This window comes from Lissotriton vulgaris, chromosome 8, assembly GCF_964263255.1.
Source record: "Lissotriton vulgaris chromosome 8, aLisVul1.2, whole genome shotgun sequence".
Lineage (NCBI taxonomy): Eukaryota > Metazoa > Chordata > Amphibia > Caudata > Salamandridae > Lissotriton > Lissotriton vulgaris.
The window spans coordinates 2,613,434-2,624,132 of NC_141696.1; the positions used below are offsets into that span (position 1 = coordinate 2,613,434).

General features: G+C 48.2%; 1 protein-coding gene across 1 annotated transcript in view; it reads left to right on the top strand.

Annotated features, from left to right (window-relative positions):
• LOC147693195 (NACHT, LRR and PYD domains-containing protein 12-like) overlaps nt 1-10,699 on the top strand; it is a 1,166,314-nt gene that overhangs the window by 926,707 nt on the left and 228,908 nt on the right. Inside the window, exons 9-10 of the mRNA XM_086933618.1 lie at nt 6,775-6,948; nt 10,298-10,468. Coding sequence (XP_086789744.1) covers nt 6,775-6,948; nt 10,298-10,468 — 345 coding nt within the window. The remainder of the gene's footprint in view (nt 1-6,774; nt 6,949-10,297; nt 10,469-10,699) is intronic.

The window sequence follows — 10,699 nt, forward strand, 5'->3', positions numbered from 1 at the left end:
CCACCGTGAAGTCTACCCCCGTAGGAAAATGGACCACCTCAACAGCTTTGGATTCTCAACCCTCATCTGCATCAACCATCTGAGGGGCCTGTGGTCTGTCTGAACCCGGAAGGGAGTCCCAAACAAGTATGGCCTCACCTTCTTCAGTGCCCAAACCACAGCAAATACCTCTCGCTCAATTTCACTCCACCCCAGTTTTTGTGGAAGTAACCTCCTACTGATGAAGGCTACAGGTTGGTCTAGGCCCTTCTCATTCATCTGTGACAAAACAGCCCTCACACCATGCTCTGAAGCGTCTGTCTGAACAATAAACTCTTTAGAGATGTTGGGCGCCTGAAACACGGGCACAGTGCACATGGCAGTCATCAGGGCATCCAAAGCTTTCTGACCGGTGTCAGTCCAGTTCACTTTCTTGGGCTGCTTCCTGGAAGTCAGCTCTGTCAAGGGTGCAACGATGCTGCCATACCCCTTGACAAACCTCCTGTAGTACCTCATGAGTCCTAGAAAGGCTCTCACCTCTGTCTGGGTCTTGGGGGGCTCCCAATCCAGGATGGTCTCAATCTTGGACTGTAGGGGCTAACCTGGCAGCTCCCAACCTGGTGTCCCAAGTACACCACAGAACCCTGCCTGATCTGGCACTTACCCACCCTTGATCGTGAGGCCTGCTCTCCGCAGAGCCATCAACACTTCCCGGAGGTGGCGCAGATGTTCTTCCCAAATGGCGCTGAACGCTGCAATCTCATCCAGGTAGGCAGCACTGAACTCTTCCAGTCCAGCCAACTCCTGGTTGACCAACCTCTGAAAGGTGGCAGGGGCATTCTTCATCCCTAAGGGCATAACACAGAACTGGAAATGCCCATCTACTGTGGAGAATGCTGACCTCTCTTTGGCCCCATCAGTCAAGGCGATCTGCCAGTACCCAGACATCAAATCAAACGTGCTGAGGAACCGGGCAGCCCCTAACCAATCAATGAGCTCATCAGCTCTGGGGATGGGGTGCGCCTCAGTCCTAGTCACTGAATTGAGTTCTTGGTAGTCCACACAGAACCGAAGTTCGGGTGTGGCACCAGGTGCGGCAGCCTTTGGGACAAAGCCTTTGGGACCAGGACTCAATCCCCCCTAATGCAAAGATCTTGGAGACCTCCTCCTTAATGCAAGCTCTCAGCCTGTCAGTCACCCTGTACGTTTTGTGATTAACAAGAGAACTTGTAGTGTAGTTCCTATATTCCCAATAGGCTTTGCGCATTGGAATAATATATCCTGTAGTTTAGACGTAGCACTGAAGTCGACTAGGTCTCTACTGAGTATACTAAACTTAATTGTGAGTGCCAGCTAGCTCAGAGGTCACTAGAAACTTTCTCGAATTCACAAGAAGGGATTCGTTTCTGACAACCGCATAAACATGACAACTTTGTTTCCCCAAGATAAAACGTATCTTCAGAGTCGTGGAAACAATAGATAGTTATTTCACTCAGTCAATCGTGCATGCTTCGTTTCACCAGAGTTGCCGAGAAATAGAGAGACGGGTGTTTTCAATAAAAGTATTTATTGACCAGTTTTCTTTCTCATGCAGAGGAAATGAACTGCTACAATCGAAATACTGGATGCAAAGTACAGTGCGTACAGTACGAAGAATATTATAAAATAATACTGTAAAAGCAGGGTATGGTTTCTAAGTCATAAAATAGATAAAATACATACAATAATAAATAATTACTAAAAGTACTCAACTGGTGCTTCTAAAATACGCCTACACCAGTGTACCTAACCTAGGTCTAGTAAAAGGGAAAAAGTAAGTGAGGTGTAGCTTAAGTTTAGTATTCTTTGCCAAGAATCTAATCCAAGAATTCTCTAAGGGTCTAATCAGCTCCGTACCTTGGTTTTAGAATGGAGGAGGTCTGGTATCTCTCTCTCAGGACTCGCTTTCCCAGCAACCCGCAAGGGTAGCCTGGAAACACTGGAGCTGGATTTCTCGGCTGGAGAAAACACATTGTCTCTCAGTGCGTCAGCTGGAGGGTCGGTTTCCTCCCGCGCTTGCTGCTGCAGGGCGCGTAAGGCAAGTAGATAGTCGATCTGCTCCAAACCACTGTGTCTTTGCCTAGGCAAGTGTGGGCATACTTATACCTTGAAGGTGCGCCGAGTTTGTCGTAAGGTTTGACATAGTAACGTCATTAGAGACTCAATTTTCTGAAAACTCCACGAGTTCTTGTATAAATCAAAATTCAAGCAGGGGGAAGTCCCTAGCTGCGGAAGGTGGGTTTTTCCAAGAAATCGTTGAGGATTTTCTGAACTAGTGGAAGTAGCCCTGCCGTATTTGGGCTGCAAGGCTCAGTTTAAATATGGTTATGATTTCTATGCCTATGTAAGGATATGGTGAATTATACCTATATTAAGGCATGAATCGGGAAAATTGTACTATGGTCCTAAAATGATCCATAACAAACTGTCTCCAGTGTCCACGTCATGGACGCAGCAGTCAGTGACACTGGGAGTCAGGGAGAATGGATCAGAGAATTGCAGTTTTAGTTTTTGGGCATCAGGGCACCTTTCTCATCTCAACTAAGGGTCCAGGACTGATGGGACACGACTTGGGAGTACAGGACTCACTCAGGCGGGGTTCATGTGTGGATTCAAGTTGGTGGAAGCCTTTGGTGTCTCTGTGGCTCTGAGCAGGAGGCCTTCAGTCTACCTTTAGTGTCACTCTGGTAGTCCTGGGTGCAGGTGACACGGCTGTGGATTAACAGCAGGGCTGGCCTCTGAGGTCTCAAAGCAGGCTCCAGGTAGCAAACCAGTCCTTCGAGGTACAGCGAGGCAGTTTGGCAGAGTATGCAGCAGGTCTCAGCAGCAGGCAGTCCTCTGAGGGCTCAAGGCAGCTCCAGGCAGCAAAGCAGTCCTTCCAGGTGCAGCGAGGCAGTCTTGCAGAGTATGCAGCAGGTCACAGCAGCAGGCAGTCCTCTGAGAGTCCTTCTAGATACAGCGAGGCAGTCTGCAGAGCATGCAGCAGGTCACAGCAGCAGGCAGTCCTCTGAGAGTCCTTCTAGGTACAGCGAGGCAGTCTAGCAGAGCTTGCAGCAGGTCACAGCTGCAGGCAGTCCTCTGAGGGTCCTTCCAGGTGCAGCGAGGCAGTCTAGCAGAGCTTGCAGCAGGTCACAGCTGCAGGCAGTCCTCTGAGGGTCCTTCCAGGTGCAGCGAGGCAGTCTTGCAGAGTATGCAGCAGGTCACAGCAGCAGGCAGTCCTCTGAGAGAGAAGAGTCGGGCTGAGGGCCCTAATTTTTATACCTGGTTCCCTTCCTCTGAAGGTGGTTGAAGCTTTTAGAGAGTTGTTTAGAAGTGCATTGAACTTTCTGACTCCCCTGCCCTGGGTCCAAGAGGTTGCAATGACAATGTGGAGGTGATAAGTCATTTGTGTGACGGCAGAGCACAGCCTGTTCATCTGCAAGTGGGGCTGTCCTAAAGAGAGGAGTCTGTCCATAGAGAGGAGCATGTCCATTAGAGGGGTCTGACCACACAGAAAAATCTGTCCATAGAGAGGAGTCTGTCGATAGAGAGGGGTTGGCCCATAGGGAGGTGTCTATCTATAGAAAGGGGTCTGTCCATCGAGAAGCGTCTGTTCTTAGATGGGAGTGTGTTTATAAACAGAAGTCTGTCCATAGAGCGGAGTCTGTCAATAGGGAGGTGTCTATCCATAGAAAGGGGTCTGAGAGGAGAGTGTCAAAAAGAAAGTCTTTCCATAGAGAGGAGTCTGTCAATCAGAAGGAGTTTGTCCGTAGAGAGGGGTCGGTCCATGGAGAGGTGTCTGATTGTAAAGTTGTCTGTGCATAGAGAAGAGATAGCCCATAGTGAGAAGTCTGTCCAAAGAAAGGGGTCTGTTCATAGTTAGGAGTCTGTCCCTAGAAAGGAGTCCATTCCATCGAGATGGGTCTATTCTATAGAGAGGAGTCTGTCCATAGAGAGGAGTCTGTCCTCTCAATGGACAGACTCCTCTCCGGACAGACTCCTCTCTATAGAATAGACTCCTCTCTACAAACAGACTCATATTTATGAACAGACTCCTCTCTATGGACAGACTCCTTTCTTTGGACAGACTCCTCTCTATGGACAAAGTCCTGTGTATGAACAGACTCTGCTCTATGGACAGACTTCTCGCTATGGACAGACTCTTTTCTATGGATAGACCCCCCTCTAAGGGCAGCCTCCTCTCTACGATAGAAAGTGGTTCGTCCATAGACAGGAGTCTGTCCATAGAGATGAGTCTCAACATAGAAAGGGGTTTGTCCGTTGGGAGAAGTCTGTCCATAAAGAGGGTCTGTCTATAGTTGGGAGTCTGTTCGTAGTGCGGAGTCTGTCTGTAGAGGACTACAGAAGATTACATTTGTTCTAGGAGAATGTACATTCCAAAAACTTTTTGTTGATTATTATTGCAAAACTGTGTCCGCAGGTTGTGGCCTTATGTTTCTTTCTGAAATAGAAATTGTATATATATAATTTTAAGATTGTAATATATGTTTCTGTAGTCCTTCCCCGGTTCGAAAGTCTGTTGAGTGTCTGTGATATGGCTGTAGCAATGAATGATTGATGACGAAAACCTAGTCCCTTTATTTGTATGTGTCCTTTTTTGAAGATGTTTTGTCTAATCATTTGAAAAAATATAAGTCTGTTTTTCTAAAAATATTAAAATAAAAAAGCTATTAAGTAGTTATTCCCTGGCTTGAATTTTTCTTCAAGTTTTGGTTGGTTCATTGTTTATTGAAATTATTCACATCAGCATTGGCACCCTATCTTTGTTTTTTGGAACACTGCATCCACAGCACAGCGCCACCACTGTCCTCCTGCCAACACTGCATCCGTAGCACAGCGCCACCACTGTCCTCTTGCCAACACTGCATCCGTAGTACAGCGCCACCACTGTCCTCCTGCCAACACTGCATCCACAGCACAGCGCCACCATTGCCCTCCTGCCAGCACTGCATCCGTAGTCTCTCTCAGCACCCTGTCGTACAGCTGCCCAACATCTGCAGGCGGCCCCCTGAACACTACAACTCATGCTGTCTGCCAACCCCCCTACTTCCACAGCACACTGTTGTGGCCCCTCGTCGCTGCCGAGGAGCTGATGCTTCTGTTCTGTAAGAGCATCGCAGGCTCCCCCAGCACCCTGTGAGCACAGCTGCCCTACATCTGTGGTGCCCCCTCACACTACAACCTCTGCTGTCTGCCCCCACTGCATCGGCAGTCTCCCCAGCCCCCTGTCAGCTCACCTGCCCCCCTGCACCCGCAGCACCCTGTCAGCACAGTTCACCTGCCCCCACTGCATCGCAGTCTCCCCAGCACCCTGTGGGCACAGCTGCCCTACATCTGTGGTGCCCCCTCACACTACAACCTCTGCTGTCTGCCCCCCCTGCTGCTGAGGAGCTGACGCTTCTGTTCTGTAGGAGAGCATCACAGAGCCCGTAGGAGGGACAGACGGATGTGCGCAAGAGCAACAGCCATCGGGGGAAGCGCTGGGAGTCAGGCGCGCAGCACCCATTGGACTCACCGGGCTTCAGCCCCACCCTCGTGTGTGACAGCCCGTTATGAGACAGATCCCGGGCACACACACAGCCGCACCCAAACGTTTCACAGGTCTTTAAAAGACCATTTGAATGCTAATTAGGCCTTGCTGTTGTTTCACCCCTTGTTGGAGGCCCTGCAGCTCCACTCTGCCTACTGATCAAAGGTTCAGCCCCCCCCCCCCCCCCCCCCGAAATGTTTTCTGATCCTCACCGCCGACATTACGGCTGAACGATGAATTATAAAGCGGGTCGACCCTAGTTTAACCGTGGTGGAGACTTGTCTGTCTCCTCTGTGGACAGACAGCTCGGGCAGGCATGCACATTAAAAAGACAAATACTGTGTTTATTACCAAATATCAACGTCTCCAGTGACGTGTACAAGCATCAAGACAGGAATGAGAAACAATATCCGGGACAGGAACTTCGGTGAAAAATGTTACATTCCAACAAAACAACATTTCATAGTAATTCCATAACAACCCCGAGGTCGGTGATTGGATGAAAACAGAACCCACCTGCGGTGAAGAGCGATGACCCTTGATCTCAAATCCGCTACTTTGGGTCCGAAGTTTATCAGCGCAGCCGAGCTAGGAAAGCACCACTATAGGGTCAGACCCAGTGGAGATAAAAGAATACTTACCCAGGAGCCAACATTACGAGTTAAACATTGACAACGAGGAGTGCTTATGTAATCTAATTACATACCTAAAGAGGGATTACTCACCCATCCTGGCAAATTCACACGTGTGCCGTGTATCCCTTATCTTATGTCGGCACTCCAAAATATGAACACCTGAAAAGTACCCAACATGTGATGTTAGTCTATTTATTAATATACTATTTTATTTTCTGAATAAACACCTCGTCCCACAGGGACCTCTGATGAAAACATCTCTCTGTGTGCATCACACCCCGTGTAAATATACTAATGGCTCCAATAACTGCTAAAGTTGTGAATTCACCATTCACACCACGGCAGAGGGTCTCCAGCATAAAAAGTGTATTAATATATTTATAAATATGTCCATTCAGCTCCGCCTCTGCTCGTCTGAGGTCTCCCCCCATGAGATTCCTTTATAAACAGGGCGTGGTTGGATGTGTAAGGTGGGATGTGTCACTAGAGGGGAGTAAGTCAAGGACGGGAAGGAAATGAAGATAAACTGAAGTTGTGACGCCCCTGACTGTGCTCTGCTTTACTCCTCTCCATGTCTCTTCTCTCCTGCAGGTTGCGAGGCTGCGACCTCACAGGTTCATGCTGCGAAGACCTCGCCTCTGTCCTGGAAACAAACTCGTCTCTCACAGAGCTCGACCTGAGTGGCAATGATGAGCTGAGAGACGCTGGAGTGAAGAAGTTGTGTGAAGGCCTAAAACATCCAAACTGCAAACTACAGACCCTGAGGTACAGAGCTGAGCAGTTCTTATCACGTCATTGATTTCTAAATATACGTCATAGGAGGGGCTCAGACATATATTTAAAAATGTATTTAAATGTTTACATGATTGCCTCTTTTCTGTTAATGTGGTGATAAAGGTTCCCATTGATAACATTTGTGAATTACGTCAGGTTTGTGAAGTGAGGGTACCCGAGCCCCAATCCATGGTCATGAAAGAAGCCCCTGCCATGGTACAGAGGGGCACTTTTAAAGCCGGTTTCTCAGGTATTTGGGCTCAAATGGAATAGTTCTTAACCAGAGGGCAGGTCTTTTCCTTCCAGTGATGGTGCCTACCCCACCAGTCTCCCTGCAGTTACCAGACCGGCTGCTGGTTACGAGGCAGAGGAATGTCAGTGAGACACGGGGGGCTCCGAGGCCCTCTTCACATTCTGAAGGAGGGAGCTTTAAGATGAAAGGTAGAGTAGGCAGCAGAGAGGGGCAACAGTAAGATGAAAGGTAGAGCAGGCTACAAAGAAGGCAGCTGTAAGATGAAAGGCAGAGCAGGCTGCAGAGAGGGGGAACTGTAAGATGAAAGGTAGAGCAAGCTACAAAGAAGGCAGCTGTAAGATAAAAGGTAGAGCAGGCTGCAGAGAGAGCCAGCTGTAAGGTGAAAGGTAGAGCAGGCTGCAGAGAGGGTCAGCTGTAAGATGAAAGGTAGAGCAGGCTGCAGAGAGGGGGAACTGTACGATGAAAGGTAGAGCAAGCTACAAAGAAGGCAGCTGTAAGATGAAAGGTAGAGCAGGCTGCAGAGAGGGCCAGCTGTAAGGTGAAAGGTAGAGCAGGCTGCAGAGAGGGTCAGCTGTAAGATGAAAGGTAGAGCAGGCTGCAGAGAGCGGTAGCTGAAAGATGAAAGGTAGAACAGGCTGCAGAGAGGGGCAGCTGTAAAATGAAAGGAGGAGCAGACTGCAGAGAGGGGCAGCTGTAAAATGAAAGGAGGAGCAGAATGCAGAGAGGGGCAGCTGTAAAATGAAAGGCAGAGCAGGCTGTTAGATGAAAGGTAGAGCATGCTGCAGAGAGGGACAGCTGTAAAATGAAAGGAGGAGCAGACTGCAGAGAGGGGGCAGCTGTAAGAGTAAAACTAGTGCAGGCTACAAAGAGGATCATCTGTGAGATGAAAGGCAGAGCTGGCTGCAGAAATCGGCAGCTGTGGTTCACACTGTGCCAAGACAGCACAGCTGCTGAGGTTCACGGTGTGCTTGGACAGCACAGCTGCTGAGGTTCACGCTGTGCTTAGACAGCAGAGCTGCTGAGGTTAACGCTGTGCTTAGACAGCAGAGATGCTGAGGTTCACAGTGTGCTTAGACAGCAGAGCTGCTGAGGTTCACGGTGTGCTTAGACAGCAGCACTGCTGAGGTTCACGGTGTGCTTAGACAGCAGAGCTGCTGAGGTTCACTCTGTGCGTAGACAGCAGAGCTGCTGAGGTTCATGGTGTGCTTAGACAGCAGAGCTGCTGAGGTTTACGGTGTGCTTAGACAGCAGAGCTGCTGAGGTTCACAGTGTGCGTAGACAGCAGAGCTGCTGAGGTTCACAGTGTGCTCAAACAGCAGAGCTGCTGAGGTTCATGGTGTGCTTAGACAGTAGAACTACTGAGGTTCTTGGTGTGTGTAGACAGTAGAGCTACTGAGGTTCTTGGTGTGTGTAGACAGTAGAGCTGCTGAGGTTCACGGTGTGCTTAGACAGCAGCGCTGCTGAGGTTCATGGTGTGCTTAGACAGCAGTGCTGCTGAGGTTCACTCTTTGCTTAGACTGCAGAGCTGCTGAGGTTCATGGTGTGCTTAGACAGCAGAGCTGCTGAGGTTCATAGTGTGCTTAGACAGCAGAGCTGCTGAGGTTCACAGTGTGCTTAGACAGCAGAGCTGCTGAGGTTCATGGTGTGTGCTTAGACTGCAGCGCTGCTGAGGTTCATAGTGTGCTTAGACAGCAGCGCTGCTGAGATTAGCACATAGGACAGGAGGCATCTTTGTATATTCTCTCGTTAGCTGACCTATTATCACTCAATGTAATTCCTTTAAAGAGGAAGAAGCACCCCTGCCAATGCTTCTCTTCACCTGGAGGCGACAAAGATAAACACAGAAGAAGGACCACTCAACCACGTCCTGGTACGGCGTCATATCATGCTTGGAGTTTAATGTATCAGGACTAGACTCGGACCTCATCAAAAATAGGAATAACTGGAATTATTTGCCCTCCCATGCAAGGCTTAAAAGAAAATGAAAAGTCACAGGCAGGGTCAGTAGCTCAGGCCTCGGATGGTATTGCAATGGTAAATTATTTTTTTTGCCATAATTTGGCATTGCATTTATTTATTTTTTTAAATCATTCAGAGATGTAACTATTTTACTAATGCTGTTTTTTAAATAGCAGGCATTTATTTTGGGAAACAGAGTTCACACCGCAACCGTTACAACGCATGCCTCTACCCTGCATGCCGTTGCAATGAAAAAGTTGTAAAGCAGTGGGGAGAAGGTGGTAGATTTAACTCCAACACCTTCCCTACTGTTGCAAACACTGGAGTTGGAATAGAAAATTAATCTATTCCAACTTCCGTGATTCCCTGACAGCAAGTCGCAGTAAGGTTTGGCGTTGCAACGGCATGAGGTGTAATGGCATGCGTTGTAACGTCAAATAACCATTTAATTTATGTCATGAATTTCAATATTATTGGTGAATGAGACAAGATTACATCACCATCTAACCAAGCACCCAAAGAAAACTCAGCTGCAATGTCATTTAAACACTTTTTATCTTGAAAATAAATCATCATCTAACTGGGCAACCAGGGTCCAGGAAAAAAGAAATAACCAGTCTTTAAGATTAATATGAAAATAAAGAACACATTTTAAATCCGGTTTGTCACTGAAGATCAGGGAACTATTTTTAGGCGGAGGTGGACAATGTGCACAGGCCTTTGAGTGCCCTGCTGTAGGCTGTGGAGGGTGGAAGCAAAGCGTGAACTACGTTTTAACAGACCAATGGGTGATGATTTCCTATCAGAAGCCCGTTATAACAAGCCGTGTATTAATAGGCAGGTCACTGCAACGACTGCTAAAGTTGTGACTTTACCATTTACACCACAGTAGCGTGTCCAGCATAAAACATATATGAATATATTTATGTCCATTCAGCTCCACCTCTGCTCGTCTGAGAACCCCCCCATGAGATTCCTTTATAAACAGGGCGAGGTCGGATGTGTAAGGTGGGATGTGTCACTAGAGGGGAGTAACTCAAGGATGAGAAGGAAATGAAGATAAAACTGAAGCTGACGCCCCTGTCTGTGCTCTGCTTTACTCCTCTCCGTGTCTCTTCTCTCCTGCAGGTTGGAGGAGTGCTCCCTCACCGATTCATGCTGCGGAGACCTCGCCTCTGTCCTGGAAACAAACACATCTTTCACAGAGCTCGACCTGGGCTGGGATAAACTGGGAGACACTGGAGTGAAGAAGTTGTGTGAAGGCCTCAAACATCCAAACTGCAAACTACAGACACTGAGGTACAGAGCTGAACAGCTCTTATCACGTGATTGATTTCTAAAATATACATCGTGGGTGGGGCTCACACATATATTTTAGAAATGCCTTGAAATGTTTACATGATTGCCTCTTTTCTGTTAATGTTGTGAGAAAAGCTCCCATTAATAACATTTGTGAACTAAGTCAGGTTTGTGAAGTGGGGGTACCCAAACCCCAAAGAAGCCCCTGTCATGGTGCCGAGGGGCACTTTT